Genomic DNA, 18,379 nt, shown 5'->3' on the forward strand with positions numbered 1-18,379 from the left:
CCAATCACAGTCATTTGCCTCAACCCCCTGATCAAATCGCTGCCTGGGGAGGCCTGGCTCTTAATTCCTAATGGTTATAAATGCCAGATGGTTCATTGTGGACCCATTTTAATGGTCAAGATCAAAGGCCTGATTTTGGATTTAAGGAGACCAAACCAAGCAATCAGGGAGGATGCAATCAGACTCCCAGGCTCACCGTGCGAGACATTTATGTAACGGCCGATGTGACATGTGGTGGAACCAGCAGAGGATTGTTCAGAGAGTACATCTCAGTACAGAATTCCTGCAGCAATCAAGTCTAAATTATAAATAAGACATCTACCAAAGGATAATTAATCTAAATTATTATTCAAATGGAGTCAGATATAACAAAGGTAGATTTATTGGCCCTATTGTGGAGATACTTGGTCAGCCAGGACCAGTAGAAAGCGGAAGGCAGAGTGGTACTACTGTCTTTGTAACTTTGTTCATTTATTGGCTGATCTAGTCTCTCTGCATAGTAGTCATTAACATTTAACCCTATTAACATTCTTTCAGCAACACCAGAAGGACAAGCACGCAGATACCTTCACCCTCGCTAAATTCCGTTGTTGGGTTAGGGTGGGGCTTAAGTTACAGTTACACAGTTAAAAATATATGTTTTAACTGTATTAATATTAACTTCAAGAACTTTTCATATGACTGAATATAATAAATGCAATATGATTGTTTTATTTTTTTGGCCACAATGAACCAGTTGTAGTCTGTGATGGTAGTTCAAATTGAGTCAGCTATCACGTGAACATAATTTCTTTCATTTATGTATCTTGTGAAAATTATGAAAGGTAAGACATATTACATTCTTATTTCACAGATAGCTCTGTGGTCCAGTACCCATTCCCTTGGTGAGGGTAATCATTGAGATTTCATGTCCGTTTTACCCATCATATGTTTTCTTGTATTCTGCTCAGGTTTGAATAATATTATATAACATTTTGGAAGGAAGATACAGAACAGCAAACCGAAGCTAGATGCCAAAATTGCAAAGATCTCCACAGCTACAGTGAACTTTCCAGGTGAGCTGACATAAGCTGGTATAAAGGTGATCCAGACTGCACTGAATATGAGCATGCTGAATGTGATGTATTTGGCTTCATTGAAGTTGTCAGGCAATTTACGAGCTAGAAAAGCTAAAACAAAACACAATATAGAGAGGAGCCCAATATAACCCAGTACAGCCCAGAACCCCACTGCTGATCCTACATCACATTCTAGAATTATCTTTTCTTTGTAGTGCTTCATGTTCTTGTAGGGGAAGGGAGGGGATCTTGTTAACCAAAGCACACAAATAATGACCTGTACGAGAGTGAAAGCAAGAACACTCAGTCTCTGCTGCAGAGGCCCAAACCACTTCATGACATTACTGCCAGGAAGTGTAGCCCTGAAGGCCATTAACACCACTATTGTTTTCCCCAGAACACAAGAGATGCAGAGGACAAAGGTGATCCCAAACGCAGTGTGGCGCAGCATACATGACCATTCAGAAGGCTGGCCAATGAAGGTAAGAGAGCAAAGGAAACACAGTTTCAATGAAAAGAGCAGCAGGAAGCTCAGCTCTGAGTTGTTGGCTTTCACAATGGGAGTGTCTTTCTTTATAAAGAATAGCCCGGCCACAAATGCAGTTACACACGCTCCAAATATGGAAAATATAACAAGCACAATCCCCATAATTTCTTGAAAAGACAGAAATTCAACAGTCTTTAAAACACATTGATCCCTGTTAGCATTAGACCAGTATTCTTCCAGGCACTGAATACAATCAATAGAATCTGAAAGAAAACAATGAAAACCATTAGGACCCTATTACAGCTATCCATGTACAATATAATGAGCAGATGCAATACAATAGGGGATACCGGGGAACTATTGGTAAAGTTTTACGACATCGTTCTACAAGATATTGTATACGACATTGAGTCAATAGTATGAATTGATTACACCCGTCTTAAGTAAAAAATAGGGGTCAATATGTAAGAAATTGGCATCTTTTTCTCTTAAAAATGTGAAAGTAGGGGGCGGCATATTCCTATTTTGCCCAGAGTGCTGGATTGTCTCCCCCCGGCCCTGCATGAGCATGCTCTGTTCTGTGCTTCTGTCACTTTGAAGAGCACTGTTTTGTCACCTGTGGGCTTTTTAGGTGGTGTACATAATGATATATAAAAAAAAAAGAATATCAGATTCAATCATTTTACACAGTGTAGTGACATAGGTCATTTCCTTCTCAGAAACCACAAATTAAAAGGTGACTGCCCAACACGAACACACAATACAAGCTGGTAGTCAAGCGAATTACTTTACGATGACAGCTGAAGGATGAACAAATTACCAGCTATCCACAAAAAAAATGTTTATTTCAGTTTCACTCCATTTGAGTGAAACTCAAGTCGCATGACAGGGTAATTTATCTGCATTCATTTAAATACAGACTGGTAAAGATTAAGTATTCGTGTTATTAGATCTTACTGCTGCATTTGACACTGTAGATTGTGAAATTGTGAAATTTAAACAAAAATGGTGTAGCTAACGGCATCTATGGATATTGTCCAATATTTAACATACAATTTAACATTTGCAAAACTAGCTAATGCCACAGTTAGCAATAATGTGTGAATCCTGACAGTGGCAAGCAATCAAATCTAACATTTAACCCAGTTATGTTCCTTAGCAGAATGCCAGTGATGTTCGTGTTGCGAGTGTTGTGGTCCTTGTGGTTAATGTATTTAGCTATAAAGCTATTTTTATCAAATCTGTGGCTACGTAAGACAGCTAGTTTTCTATTCTGTCGCTATTATTTCAAGTGGAAGCCGCTGAATTACAGTCATCGTTGAGTGAGAAGTACCTGGGCCCTCCGGCCTCCCTGCTGTATTGCCCTGTTCGCCGTGCATTGACTGAGTGGTTCCGATCGTTTCCATGTGACACTGAATGTATTTATGTTTATATCTTTGTGCAGAGTTAATAGTTAGCTAGCTCACCACCGTCTGCTGTCAACCCAGGTAAGAAGTCATCATTTGGTAATCAATATGGTGACCACAAAAGTTTGGTCACGTGATTGAAATCTAGGAATAGTGTAGTTAGTGTTGACTTACCTGTAGCATTGCTGATTTCACCCTCAGCACAGGGCACACAGTCATAGCAACAGACTGGCCTTCCTCTCTGCACAGCCTTCCGGGTGCCTGGGGGACAGCTCTCACTGCACACTGACCTGGGTTTCTGTGCAACATGGTTCAAATCTTAAGTCAAAGCTCTACTAATGGACAATGTAATTTTCGAATACTCTATAATAATTATTCACAATGTTGAGCAAAAAGTTGTAGCGACATTGGATATTAGCGACATTGTTATTGATAGGTGTCATAACTTCAACTATTTACTTGGGATGTGACACGGTTTCAGAGAGGTAGCAAAAGCAATCCCATTTTGACAAGTGCACTTCATTAGCCTAGGCTACTTTATCCACATGCAAGTAATATTTCAGTATCGATGGTGACACTTGAAATAACAATGTGTCAGTACATTATGTATGATATTTAGATGCTCCGATTGGTTGTTCATTAGACGTCCGTTGTCTGTGGTCGTAGCAGCTGTCACATTGCACTATTTATTTGTTTTTAGTCTTTAGGCGTCAATTCAGTAAATCAGCCGTCTGTGAGTATGTCAAACTGAGAGATCTAAGACGGAAGATTTTGGCTCACAACAAAAGATTTATTGTTCCTGTTGATTTAGAAATTTTGTCTGCAACTGCAGAATCATGGCAGAAATTGCAGTGTATACCCAGCTTTAAGTATCGCCCCTTTTCTTGACAATCTTGAAAATGAGATACCCAAAATAAAATGGTTCTACTGTTGAACGCTTTTGACAACAAGTATAATCCTGGTCTCCTCTGAAAGTTAAACCTGTAGAATTACTCAGAATATTAGTGAAAAAGTTACAGAAGATGAAACACAGTGAAAGTATGAAAATGGTTTTCTCATTGAGAAGATTTTCTGTGTTTGAGTGGATACAGATTATTGTGGCTTTGACTGGTGTGCTTAGAAATACAATAGAGCCACAATCACAACACTGGACAAATTTGATGACAATGTCACCAAGAATGAGCACTGTGCATTGTATTTGGGATATTATAGGTCTCATAAGGTGTAATGCTGCATTTTACTTACTAAATTATACAACACACTTTATCCTTCCCCCACCTGTCACCCTCCCCTCAACCTCCCTCTCCTTGCGCTCTCCTGAGCTCATCTGATGTGACTCCAATCATTATTTGACATGGTATCAGCTCACCAACTGAACTTAGGGAAAGTAAGTGTCATTACTTTGGACAGGCTGTGCATCAGGGAGAGCTTGCGTTTGCGGCAGTTGGTTGGCCTGTCGTCTACAGCCAGCAGCTCCTTGAGTCCTGCAGGTACTACCTACAGCCTAAGAGCCGCAACCCTGAGGAAATCGTGAAGCAGGTGGTGCTGGAGCAGTTTGTGATGGGGCTCCTGAAAAGGACCTCCGAGTGGCTGCGGTGCCACCAGCCAACCGCCCTGGGGGTGGCCATTGAAACGAGCGGAGAATCACCTCTCTCTCTCAGAAAAGACACAAGGAGGAAGAATCCACAGAGGGGACCCACAAAGCCCACCTCCCTTTTCTGAGCCCCACCTCCCTGCCCTGTCCCCGGCATTCTGGTTAGCGAGGGCATATCAGAAAGGATTGCCCTGTGATGGAGGTAAACATCAGGAGCCATCAGCCGCATGCCAAGCAGTCTTACCCCCACTCCAGCAGAGACAAATCCATTCATTAATTCATTATCCTAACCCGCTTATCCTGAACAGGGTCGCAGGGGGGCTGGAGCCTATCCCAGCATACATTTGGCGAAAGGCAGGAATACACCCTGGACAGGTCGCCAGTCCATCGCAGGGGACACATACCATTCACTCACACACTCATACCTATGGGCAATTTAGACTCTCCAATCAACCTAACCTGCATGTCTTTGGACTGTGGGAGGAAACCGGAGTACCTGGAGGAAACCCACGCAGACACGGGAAGAACATGCAAACTCAGCACAGAGAGGCCACAGCCAACGGGGATTCGAACCGAGGACCTCCTTGCTGTGAGGTGGCAGTGCTACCCACTGCACCATCCGTGCTGCCAGAGACAAATCTCATACCTGTAATTATGAAAGGAGATACAATCCAGGTGTTGTTGGACTTGCTCCTGTACCCGTGTGCACCAAGGCTATAGATTGGCTCACGGAGGTAGGGATTCGGTGTGTGCATGGGGATGAACATTATCATCAAACTGCAGGAGCCCGAGGACCCTCCTATCCTCTCTCGATTGACTGACTTCACGCTCAAACAGTTCGGGATGAGACGCTAAGTCGAGTCAACAAAATAAGAAAATTTGCGCTTCCATGATGCTGATTAAACAGTGACACGAACATTATACTGAGTTGGAAATACATAATTTGGCTAACACAACAGTTTAACGAAGTTGCGTTAACAAAGCAACAGTGAACAGTGGTGGGATCAGCTCCAGTGCTGGTAAACTGATTGACCTTTCCAAATGACTTTTCAAATGTCTGCTGAAATTTGATGTGGTTGCTCCTGCATGTTTTATTTTAATGCTGCACATTTTGCTTGTTGCAATAATTTTGTTTGACTCGATGAGCCTTAATTCTTTAAACCCAAAGGCCACAACATGCAGAACTGTAATGTTAGCTATGCTGCAAGAAATATAGTGTAAGGTGTTGCTATGTTTGAAACTGAAAGGTGTGTGTTGTGGCGCATAAAACAACATTGGGTGTGTTTTAACCACGTATTATATTTCTTGTAAATAATGCAAAAATAATAATTTGTTGTGACATTGTTCACTTCGTCATTTTCACAATGGCATTTGGCAAAATTATTGTTCACGAGTGAAAAGTCCGAGTTGAGTCTGTAGTTTGTGTATGTGCGACTGGAGTCCGAGTCGCTGATTCGAGTCCCCAACTGTTTGTAGTATTAGCAAATGGAAATGGAAATGGATACTAGCTGACAGCAGTTCATGATATATCTAGCTACCATTTGGCTGTGATACCTGAATGCTAGATATGAAAAACTATTTGCTAGAGTTGTCATGTAGCTTTAAAACATCTATGGAAATGTCTGCTAATTGCTAGAAACTAATTTAAACTTCTCAGATGAGTTTATTTAGCTAGCCACTAAATTTGACTGTTCTGCTGAGAATGGTGGTTCCCTGTCTCGCAAACTACATAATGTATGTGAATATTGTTTATCGCAAGTTTTAACACCTTGCCACATATCGCATTTTACTTTTTTGATTTTGATGAAATGCTCCCACACTTTCAAGTGTGTTTGCCTATCCATGATTACAACATGTAGGCTGCATGTGTGAGTATAGGGGATTCAATAAGATTAAATAACATTCAGCCCTATATATCTGTGCTGTCATCAGACCATAATTTTCATGTAGTTCATAAAAACTTACCTCTTTTTGCCCACCTGCCCAAAGCATACTAACAGGACTCATAACAAACTGCTGACCAGATGGTAAGGAAGCATCATAATAGCCAACCACTCTGAACTCTACAGCACCACCAGGAGAAAGCTGCCAGTTCACCACCTCATATCTGGCTATTGGGTCCCCATTATCGTCAAAGGAGACATGCTCCCCAGTTTCCAAAGTGAAATTGACCTTTTTCAGAGCCCTAAGTACCTGAAGAGAAACAAAGATTTCAGCCAAGAGAACATATTTGTTGGCTTTGTTCATAATTATAGTTTTATTGACTATGTAAGAACGGTTTATTGAGTTACCTGCCAGGGTTCTGGTGTCACACTGTTTGTGCAGCCTTGGTGGGCTGTACATGCCAGCACCTCATGAAGAGAATGAGCAACAGTGTACACTGCTTTATAAACATTGCTGGAGATTCTCAGCTCTGACACATCAGTGTAATCATTTTCCAGTTCATTCAAGCTCTCAGATCCAGTGCATGGGGCATTATGAGGCTTGTCGTATCTATTTCTTAGATAACACTGAAAAGCAGCTTCCCAAAAGTCTGTAACAGCAGTATTATTTGGGTACTGGGATGGGTGAAGTTTTAATATAAATTCTTTGAAGCCATTTATTTTGCCTTTGGTGACAGCAAAGCCAAGAGATCCTCCCAATATTCTGAAACTTGTAGGTGTCACAAGATTGCTTGAAGTTATCCAGCCTTCACTGCCAACCATTTGAAGGCCAGTAATATTCTGAAAGGTCAGCTGCTCCAATAATTTGATCATCCCAACCTGACCAAGGAATGCTACAATTACCTTTGCAGTACCTCTTCTGATGACATCAACAACCTTCTGTAATTTCTCTTGTTCAGTCCTGTGAAATTTCTCAGAATACTCAATGCAGATCCCTTCCTGTTGAGCAGTTTCTATAAATGTAGCCATTCCGTTGTTGCCATAGTCACTATCACTCCTCACAGCTCCTATCCAGGTCCAGCCAAAGTGCTTCACCAGCTGAGCCAGTGCTCTGCTCTGGTAATAGTCACTGGGAATGGTTCTGAAGAATGAGGGAAACTCTTTTCTGTTGCTCAGACATGCACATGTTGAAAAGTGACTGATCTGGAAACAACAGTAAAGTAAAAGATATAACTATGAATGCAAATACTGTGTTTCAGTGTCTAGCATCATCATTTTCCATATCATGAAGCAAATATATTATGTCTGTGCATTTGTGTGTGTGTGTGTGTGTGTGTGTGAGAGAGAGACAGGGGGAATGGAAATATAATGGTACATTTTAGGGACATATCAGTTGTACTACACCAAAGTGGAAATCTTATAATTATGTTTTGTGGTTGGCATGATCAATTTATCTGAGCAGAGGGGACAACTATGTTTATTCTAGGCTTTGGACTTATATAGATAGTCATTGACTTATTTCAAAGGCATTGGTCCTTACCATTGTGCAGCCTTGTGAATAAAATTTTCACAACAGAAAATCCTTGTTTACAATTCCTGAACAAATTTAATGAACATATTAGTATTGCAGTTACCTGTTTGGGAGTGTGTATGAACGAATAAAATAAACTCTTACCACTGGAATCTGAAATAATCCAACAGCTGTTGCAATTGCAATGGCATTAGTCGACGTGGATGTCCCAACAATGGCCTGCACTACTGCAGGTGTGGAGCATGATGTGTCAGACAGTGTTTCCTCATAACCATTCATCAGAGCCATGGCCGCTCTTAGAGAGTATATTGGAGAGAGACAGGAATCATGAATCTTATATCCAAGAGTTACCCCAGGGAGCAGGTCAGTTCTGTTATTTATTTCTTCAGTGGTGAAGATCATGGTCTGGGCCAACCGGAATTCTCTGAAATAAACTCTTTATAAATAAAGACATTACAGAATGTATTATTGCTTGACAAGCTAACCAGCAGATTAGAGTTTTACACATTAATTTGATATTCCTGTTGTATACTATGAAATATTGTTCCTCAAATAAATGTTATTGATATTACCCTTTGTTTAATTTGAATCCCATCACAATTTTTCTTGTCAACGAAAATCTCACCGTGAACACTTCAGGCGCTCAGGTTTGGTGTAAAATTTGCTGCTTATTTCCCGGGGAATTTTGTGCAGGGAGAAGACCCCACCGATGTTTATGTCTCCATGTTGATAGAAGCTGGGCTTGGTTGCCCTCCCCAGTCTCCTGCATGGTGGTGTCTGTGCTGCAGCCCAGAGGACTGTCAGTGCCAGAAGAATGGTCTGCAGTGCCATCCGACAACACATCTCAGATCCAGCACTGCAGTGTACCAGGTTTAAATATAACTTTTTTTTTTTTTTACATCGATCTGTGACTCACAAAGGCATGACCAGGAAAATCACATTGAGGCGGAGCAAATTGTAACAGAAACAAGCGCAGCAGAAAAAGTAATTATATTTCCAAGAGACACTGTGATAATTTTCAAGTCTTTTTAGCTGAGTTATCTCACATGGAGAGAAGTATATTGTTGTATTTCAACACTACCGTGGTGTGCAAAAATGTGGGCACCCCTGGTCAAAAAGCAGTTTACAATGAATATCTAAGGCTTCTTTCTAGCAACTGTGCCATCTAGGTTTTTTTGTTTAAAGTATGTTGTATAGTTGTCCTGTGAATTGCTTGACCTGTGTCTGCTACTATTTTCTGCAGCTCTTTTGTAGTAATGTGTGGGTTCTTCTGAGCATTTCCCACCAGGTCTTCAGCCATTCTATCTGAGATTTTTCTTGGTCTTCCCTTGACTTCAACTGTTTTACTTGTCTTTCAGTTTCTAATAATGTTTCTGACTGTGGAAATTGGTAGTTTGTGTGTTTGTTTGATAGCATGGCTTAGTATGACATAGAACAAAAACATGAAAGCTAATGTTAACCACAGACTTTATTTTATGCAAAAAAAATATCTGCTGAGGGACAAAACTTCTGTTTTGGCCTGTAAAAAGATGTCATCAAACAATTGAGGAATTACATGTGAGGGATTCTATTCAAAGGCGGTTCACCCAGGGGAAAAAATGGGTAGAAGGCACAATTTGAGGAACCTTGTGGAAGCTTGTATGGGTTTGCCCATTTATTTGTTTTGCACTTTATGTTTGCTCAAAGTTATACTTATAATATGGCACATTATGCCATCAAAGCCTTTTTATGTACTTTATATGAACCCCATTGACAAATCATAAAGATCAGTATATTATTATATCACTGCAAAATATAGCAAAATAATAACTTTGCACGATAATGTAAATTTGTGATGCCATAGAAAAATGTTGTACCACCAAATTTAGTGAACACACAATGAAAAATTGAGTGTATAAAATGTTTATTCATTTGGTTGCCGATTTGTCTTAATAGTTTTATGAATTTTCAACATCAGTACTGATCCTTTTTCAAGGCACAGAATCAAAGTGACATATTCGCCTGGTATCTTATTTGGAAAATGTTATTATCCTGCAGTTGAACTTTCCAGAGCGAAATCTGAAGTTAATGTGGAACAGCAAGGGTTATTATGTCTTATATTTCGGAGTTGGCTCCAGAATGATTGGCCCCCTTGATGAATATACACAAAAAGTGCTGTAAACTAAAACATAACATAATGGTAAGAACAGGCCATTCAGCCCAACAGTGCTCATCTTTTCCTCCCAGTAAGTGTACCTACTGCTTAGCTTGCCTAAAAGTATCTAACACCGTACGAAGCCTGGTCTTGAAAACCCTCAGTGTCTCTGCCTCCACTTCTTCTTCTGGCAAGCTATTCCACACAGTGACCACTCGCTGTGTGAAAAAATACTTCCTAATATCATTGCCTTTGTCCTCATCCTTTGTCCTCATCCATGATTTTTTTGCATTCATTCAGTTTTTAACAGTGCAATTTCCAATCACTATGGTGACAGAATACAGAATAAAATACAGTATTTGTGTATGTTCAACATTTTGAGTTAATCTCAGAAATCATATTACTTTTTTTTTTCATTGGCAGTCAGGTGTGCCAATAATTGTGGAGCCCACTGTAGAACATTGCCATGTTGTCGTATCATTGCACAGGAGATGCAAGACCCAGTTAACATATCACAATCAATTTGTGTTAGTTATTTAAGGTGGAAATGATTAAATCTGGTATCATCAATCAGTGCACTGGTCAGCTTGCTGACTTCCTCTCAAAATGGCCTCAACCCACCAGATCAAATCTTGCTGCCTGGGGAGGCCTGGCTCTTAATTCCAAATAGTTATAAACGCCAGATGGTTCATTGTGGACCCATTTTAATGGTCAAGATCAAAGGCCTGATTTTGGATTTAAGGAGACCAAACCAAGCAATCAGAGAGGATGCAATCAGACTCCCACGCTCACTGTGTACATAACTTCTATGTATAGGGTGTCTTTGGTTTCTTTTGTTACACTTTTATTTCTATTTAATTTCTTATTGAATGTGATTAAGTAAGTAACCTGCCTGGTAAAATAAATTGTTATACTTGATTTGTGTGGTTTCCCTTACAGACACTCAATGTTACACAGGGAATGTGTGGTTACCCCCTCGAGTTGGCCTAGGGAGGATGTAAATGTATGCTTAATGTATCACGGTGTATTGCATCCGTAGACCTCTGGCAGTAAATCACTCGCCTCCAGGTGGTAGTTCATTCATGTCAAGAACAGTCATAGCTAATGTGGGTCTTCCTGAGCTGCAATCAGCCACACCCAAAAGTAGCTATTCCTGCAACCTCTGAAATTATTGCAGATATCTAGCCAGCTCGTGAGACATTCACATAATGGCCAATGTGACATGCGCTAGAACCAGCAGAGGATTGTTCAGAGAGTACATCTCAGTACAGGATTCCTGTAGCAATCAAGTCTAAATTATAAATAAGACATCTACCAAAGGTTATTGTGAAGATACTTGGTCAGCCAGAACCAGTAAAAAGCGGAAGGCAGAGTGGAACTACTGTCTTTGTAACTTTGTAACTTGGTTTATTTATTGGCAGATCTAGTCTCTCCGCATAGTAGTCATTAACATTTAACCCTATTAACATTATTTCAGCAACACCAGAAGGACAAGCACGCAGATACCTTCGCCCTCGCTAAATTCCGTTGTTGGGTTAGCGTGGGGCTAAAGTTATACACAGTTAAAAATATATGTTTTAACTGTATTAATATTCACTTCAAGAACTTTTAATATGGCTGAATAGAATAAATGCAATATGATTGTTTTATTTTTTTGGCCACTTATGAACCAGTTGTAGTCTGTGGTGGTAGTTCAAACTGAGTCAGCTATCACATGAACATAACTTCTTTCATTTATGTATCTTGTGAAAATGATGAAAGGTAAGACATATGACATCCTTTTCACAGATAGCTCTGTGGTCCAGTACCCATTCTCTTGGTGAGGGCAATCACTGAGATTTCATGTCCGTTTTACCCATCATATGTTTTCTTGTATTCTGCTCAGGTTTGAATAATATAATATAACATTTTGGAAGGAAGATACAGAACAACAAGCCAAAGCTAGATGCCAAAATTGTAAATATTTCCACTGCTACAGTGAACTTTCCAGGTGAGCTGACATAAGCTGGGATAAAGGTGATCCAGACAGCACAGAATATAAGCGAATGTGATGACTTTGGCTTCATTGAAGTTGTCAGGCAGCTTACAAGCCAGAAAAGCCAAAACAAAACACAATATAGACAGGAGCCCATTATAACCCAGTACAGCCCAGAACCCCACTGCTGATCCTTTGTCACATTCTAGAATGATCTTTTCTTTGAAGTGCTTCATATTCTTATTGAGGAGAGGAGGGGGGGGGGGGGGGGGGGTATTGTTAACCAAAGCACACAAATAAGAACCTGTATGAGAGTGAAAGCAAAAACAACACTCAGTCTCTGCTGGGGAGGCCCAAACCACTTCATGATATTAATGCCTGGAAGTGTAGCCCTGAAAGCCATTAACATTAGTCATTTTCCCCAGAACACAAGAGATGCAGAGGACAAAGGTGATACCAAACACAGTGTGGCGCAGCATACATGACCACTCAGAGGGCCGGCCGATGAAGGTAAGAGAGCAAAGGAAACACAGTTTCAATGAAAAGAGCAGCAGGAAGCTCAGCTCTGAGTTGTTGGCTTTCACAATGGGTGTGTCCTTCTTTATAAAGAACAGCACAGCTACAAATGTGGTAAAACACACTCCAAAAATTGAAATAATAACATTTTCCCCATAATTTCTTGGAAGGACAGAAATTCATTGATCTCTTTTAGCATTAGACCAGTATTCTTCAGGGCAGTGAATACAGTCATTGGAATCTGCAAAAGAACAATGAATGCCATAATTAGAAAACTCTCTGGTCTGTGGTGCATGTTGCGGCCAACGGCACAGGGTGTGAGCACACTAGGAATGGCTACTGAATGTTGGTATTTTTGGGAGAAGTGCACAGCTCAGATGGCAATTATGCTGAACATATTATCAATGGGTGTTTTGAAAAGTAATTCATAGCCAATCAAATTACTTTCAATCCCTTTTAGAGATGTGGGCAGGGTGTACTGTCAATTTCCAGAGTCTATTGCTGCAATAGAAGACAAGGATATGGATATACAGTCACTGAGCACTTTATTAGGAACACCTACCTACTTATTCATGTGCTTATGTAATCAGCCAATCATGTGGCAGCAGTGTAATGCATAAAATCATGCAGATACTGGTCAAGGGCTTCAGTTAATGTTCACATCCATCATCTGAATGGGGAAAAATGTGGTCTCAGTGATTTTGACTGTGGCATGATTGTTGGTGCCGGATGGGCAGGTTTGAGTATTTCTGTAACTGCTGATTTCCTGGGATTTTCAATCATAACAGTCTCTAGAATTTACTCAACGGAGGTCAACGGAGAATGGCCAGACTGGTTCAAGCTGACAGAAAGGCTAATTCAGATAAGGTAATTCAGATAACCACTCTGTACAATTGTGGTGAGTAGAAAAGCATCTACTCTGCTGAGGCATGAGATGGTAGGGTCAGAATTTGGTGCCAACAGCATGAATCCATGGTCCCAACCCGCCTTCTGTTAACAGTCCAGGCTGATGGGAGTGATGTAATGGTGTAGGCAATATTTTCTTGGCACAAATTGCTTGGATGCCACAGTGTATTTTAGTATTGTTGCAGACCATGTGCATCCCTTTATGGCCAAAATGTACCCATCTTCTCTTGGCCAATGGTGCATAATCCAGCATGATAATGCACCATGTCACAAAGCAAAAGTTGTTTCAAACTGGTTTCATGAACATGACAGTGAGTTCAATGTTCTTCAGTGGCCTTCTTGGTCACCGGATCTGAATCCAATAGTACCCCTTTGGACCCTTTTAGAACCCCCTTTCCGGCTACCTAATGACATAGCCAGCCCTTCAGACAAAAAAAAATTGTAACATAGCTTGTTGTTTGGTCTCTTTGATATTGAGCACAACCGCATGATATTAAATGATCTAGGGATGAGATAACTAATGCATGTAGCTGTGCAGTTTAGTTCTCTTAAAAGTAAGATAGGCTGTATAAGACTTCTCAATGATGTTGTAATGGTAGGTGTAGCCAAATGATTATTTCTTGTTTCACATAACCAGTAATTTTTTTTTTCATGTTGATATTACATTTATTACCTATTGCCAAGAGATACATTTCATAAATGCAGTCTCTCCATAATTTGTGCCAGTACTTTAGTTATCATTTTAGCTACAGTAATGCCTTATACATTTTTTGAAAAAAATGTATTCCCTTGATTCTCATTACAGGTGGGTGTAAGAAAGGTTTAAAAATAATGAAATACAGTACCCCAAGGATCAGAGTGTAGCATGAGAACAGCCAAAAAATATTAAAACAAATAAATACAAATAAAAAAATTGTCAAAAATAAATGCATTTTCTCTGCTTGTGGGATTTGTATTAAAGATAACCGCATACAATCCACAAAAACTGTTCATTGGCTTTTCATATGTGCATTGCATGGGGAAGCCCAGAAATGCAATTTGCCATAGACTAGGGTGCTTTAGACCAGAGTGTTTTGTGGAAGGGTAAATGGAAGACCTTTCTGATCAGAAGATTGCAATAAGCTGCAAGAAAATAGCAATGGCCTCACACTTTGGTGCATGGTGAGTCCCAAAATTACCAGAGGAAATAACCTAAATCCATGATGAAAATATGAAGTCACCAGTATGCCAGGCAAAATAGAGCCCATAGTGATAATGTGTTCATGCTCAGAGCGAACAGCTTCGACTGAATATTGAACATAATATAAAGAACACAACAGACTGGTTTGGGTTACCTGTGGTATTGCTGATTTCACCCTCAGCGCAGGGCACAGTCATAGCAGCAGACTGGCCTGAAAACCTGTCACGTTTCATGTTTGTCCTGTCATGTTTTATGTTTAGTCATTGTCTTAGTTACGTTATTGTCATGTCACATATTATGTTAGTCTAGCCTCCTGACGGGAAAAAAAGTCCTGACGGGACTTTACGACACTACGGTTTCTGAGTCGTGCATTTTGGGTCCAAACCCCCCACGCACCCATCTCAAAACCATTGCTTAGACTTCATGAACATATTTGATTAACATATTATCATTTCACTAACCTGTTTGGGAGTATGTACAAATGAATAAAGGGAACTCTTACATTTATATTTACATTTTTGTCATTTGGCAGACGCTTTTAATCCAAAGCGACTTACAAGTGCATAGGTTCTACCATAAGTCAAAGCATCACATCCAGAAACTAGCAAAATACACATGAAATGCTGTTCTAAACATAGTTGTCATCATAAGTGCTTTTTTTTTTTTTTGGGGGGGGGTTAGACAAGGATAGGGATATCAGAAAGGAGGGGCAGGGGAAATCAGGAGGGAGGACTAAGGTAGAGTTTGAAAAGGTGGGTTTTGAGTCTGCGTCGAAATAGGGGGAGGGATTCTGCTGTTCTGACAGTGGTAGGCAAGTCATTCCACCACTGAGGAACCAGAACTGAAAACAGGCGTGAACGTGCAGCTCGACCGCCAGGTGCACGTAGAGAGGGAACCGTAAGGCGACCAGAGCTGGCAGACCGGAGTGGTCTAGCTGGGGAGTAGGGAGTGATCAGGGATTGTATGTAAGGTGGGGCAGTCCCCTTAGCAGCCTGAAATGCCAACACTAGGGCCTTGAAACGGATGCGTGCGGCAATAGGAAGCCAGTGGAGGCCAATGAGAAGCGGGGTGACATGAGCCGACCTGGGCTGACTGGTGATCAGGCGGGCTGCAGCATTCTGGACCAGCTGGAGGGGCTTGATGGCACACGCTGGGAGACCGGCACTTACCACTGGAATCTGAAATAATCCGACAGCTGCTGCAATTGCAATGGACTTGTTGAAGTGGTTGCCCCAATAATGGCCTGCACTACTGCAGGTGTGGAGCATGATGTGTCAGACAGTGTTTCCTCATAACCAGAGAGACAGGAATCATAAATCGAAGAGTATATCCAAGAGTTACCCGAGGGAGCAGGTAGATTATGATAAATTAGGGGCGGCACGGATGGTGCAGTGGGTAGCACTGCCGCCTCACAGCAAGGAGGTCCTGGGTTCGAATCCCCGTCGGCCGGGGCCTCTCTATGTGGAGTTTGCATGTTCTCCCTGTGTCTGCGTGGGTTTCCTCCCACAGTCCAAAGACATGCAGGACATGCAGGACATGCAGGACATGCAGGACATGCAGGACATGCAGGATAGGCTGATTAGAGAGTCTAAATTGTAGGGATGGGTGTGTGAGTGCATGGTGTGTGTGCCCTGTGATGGACTGACGACCTGTCCAGGGTGTATTCCTGCCTTTCGCCCAATGTATGCTGGGATAGGCTCCAGCCCCCCTGCGACCCTGTTCAGGATAAGTGGGTTAGGAGAATGATTGAATGATTGAATGATTGAATGAATGAATGATAAATTATGTTGAGTGTTTACATTACATTATAGGCATTTGACAACAAAGTACATAACCATAACCTGGGACAAGTGCGCTGAAAACCCTAGAGGGAAGTACTGTTCCAAGTGCTAGAAGTGGCCACATAGATCAAATTTGAACTCTATAGATGAATCTGATGAGAACTAATTTTAAGGGTCATTTTAATACATGAGATACACAAACCTTGAATTAAAAAAGAAAAGTGTAACTTGAAAAACATTAAAAAAGGTGGCTATATTTGTTCTTATATAGGAAAACATAACCCATATTTTTGCAAACTCTGAACATTGAACATGAACATAAATTATAAACATGCATCTTATCTTCAAATAACAACCATTACAAACATAATAAAAAAAAAAATAATAATAATAAATTCTTGGCCTTCATCTTACCGTACACATTTCATTGGCTCAGGTGTCCTTGTATATTGGATACTACGTTTCCTGGTTTCAATGTACAGTGAGAAGAGCCCACCCATCTTGATAGAACATGGGCTTGGCTGCCCTTCCTAGTATTCTACTTGGTGGGGTTTTTTTGTCATTACTCCTTTTGTTGCATTATTAAAGCATTAAAGTCATTTTCAGAAAATCACCTATTATAATAAATATGTAACATGCATGAGTAGATGATGAGTAGCTAACTATTTTACAGCACCCTGGCAAATGATATACAACACTATGCAAAAGTTTTGGGCTGGTGTGAAAGAATGCTGTAAAATAAGAATGCTTTCAAAAATAGAAATGTTAGGAGCCGCCGTGGCGCAACAGGCTAAGACGCAGCAGACTTGCGGTTGCAGTTTGCTGCAGTTGCACACCGGGGACCGGGGTTCAATTCTCGGTCCTGCCAAAAGCCAAGTTTGGCCGGCTTACGTGGGGCAGCAATAATTGGCTCGCTGCTCCAGAGGGAGGGACTTGGCAGGGTTATTAGATCGCTGCACAATACGCACCTCGGGTGCCTCGGAATCACGGCAACGGGCATGAGACGAGACGGCTTGAAGAAGGTGTGTCGCTCTCATTTGGGCCGCCGAGGGACGGGGTACGGGCGGTACATCTAATATGACTACCTCCAACTGAATCAGACGAGTATAATTGGCTACCAAAAAGGGAAAAATCTGGAAAAAAATAGAAATGTTACGTTTTTTTTTATCAATGAACAAAATGCAAAGTGAGTGAACAGAAGAAAAATCTAAATCAAATGAATATTTGGTATGACCACCTTTGCCTTCAAACCAGCATCTTCTTCTAGGTACACTTGAACAAAGTCAGGAATTTTGTAGGCATATAGTCAGGTGTGTGATTAACCAATTATACCAACCAGTAGCTAATGTTCATCATTTTAATGTATAGGTTGAAACACATTCATTAACTGAAACAGAAACAGCTGTGTAGGAGGGTTAAAACTGGGTGAGGAACAGCCAAAATCTGCTTTCAAGGTGAGGTTGCTGAAGACAGTTTAATGTCAGAAGTCATACACCATGGCAAGACTTAGCACAGCAACACGACACAAGGTAGTTATACTGCATCAGCAAGGTCTCTCCCAGGCAGAAATTTCAAGGCAGACAGGGGTTTCCAGATGTGCTGTCCAAGCTCTGTTGAATAAGCACAAAGAAACAGGCCAAGGAAACTTAGTGTAGCAGATGAAAGACACATCATGCTTACTTCCCTTTGCAGTCGGAAGATGTCCAGCAGTGCCATCAGCTCAGAATTGGCAGAAAACAGTGGGGCCCAGGTATACCCATCTACTGTGCAGAGAAGTCTGGTCAGAAGTGGTCTTCATGGAAGAATTGTGGCCAAAAAGCCATACCTCCGACATGGAAACAAGGCCAAGTGAATCAACTATGCACAAAAACAGGAACTGGGGTACAGAAAAATGGCAGCAACATCATCAAGTCTGTCTGCGATTACAT

General features: G+C 41.0%; 1 protein-coding gene across 1 annotated transcript; it reads right to left on the bottom strand.

Moving 5' to 3' along the window:
* Window positions 1-894: 894 nt before the first annotated feature.
* Window positions 895-8,682, bottom strand: LOC133107878 (extracellular calcium-sensing receptor-like). The gene is made up of 6 exons (XM_061217154.1): window positions 8,585-8,682; window positions 8,104-8,395; window positions 6,837-7,631; window positions 6,511-6,738; window positions 3,126-3,249; window positions 895-1,808 (listed from the first exon to the last, which is right to left on the bottom strand). The coding sequence occupies exons 2-6, from the start codon at window positions 8,359-8,361 to the stop codon at window positions 895-897; spliced, it is 2,319 nt and encodes a 772-aa protein (XP_061073138.1). The 5' UTR covers window positions 8,362-8,395; window positions 8,585-8,682.
* Window positions 8,683-18,379: the final 9,697 nt, after the last annotated feature.

Source organism: Conger conger, chromosome 13 (assembly GCF_963514075.1).
Source record: "Conger conger chromosome 13, fConCon1.1, whole genome shotgun sequence".
NCBI lineage: Eukaryota > Metazoa > Chordata > Actinopteri > Anguilliformes > Congridae > Conger > Conger conger.

Coding starts and splice junctions, on each gene's coding strand:
- LOC133107878 (XM_061217154.1), bottom strand. CDS start 8,361: ATGATCTTCACCACTGAAGAAATAAATAACAGAACTGACCTGCTCCCT. Junction 6,739..6,836: donor TGACACCAGAACCCTGGCAG/GTAACTCAATAA, acceptor GTTTCTCTTCAG/GTACTTAGGGCTCTGAAAAA. Junction 3,250..6,510: donor GGGCAGGTGGGCAAAAAGAG/GTAAGTTTTTAT, acceptor CATGTTGCACAG/AAACCCAGGTCAGTGTGCAG.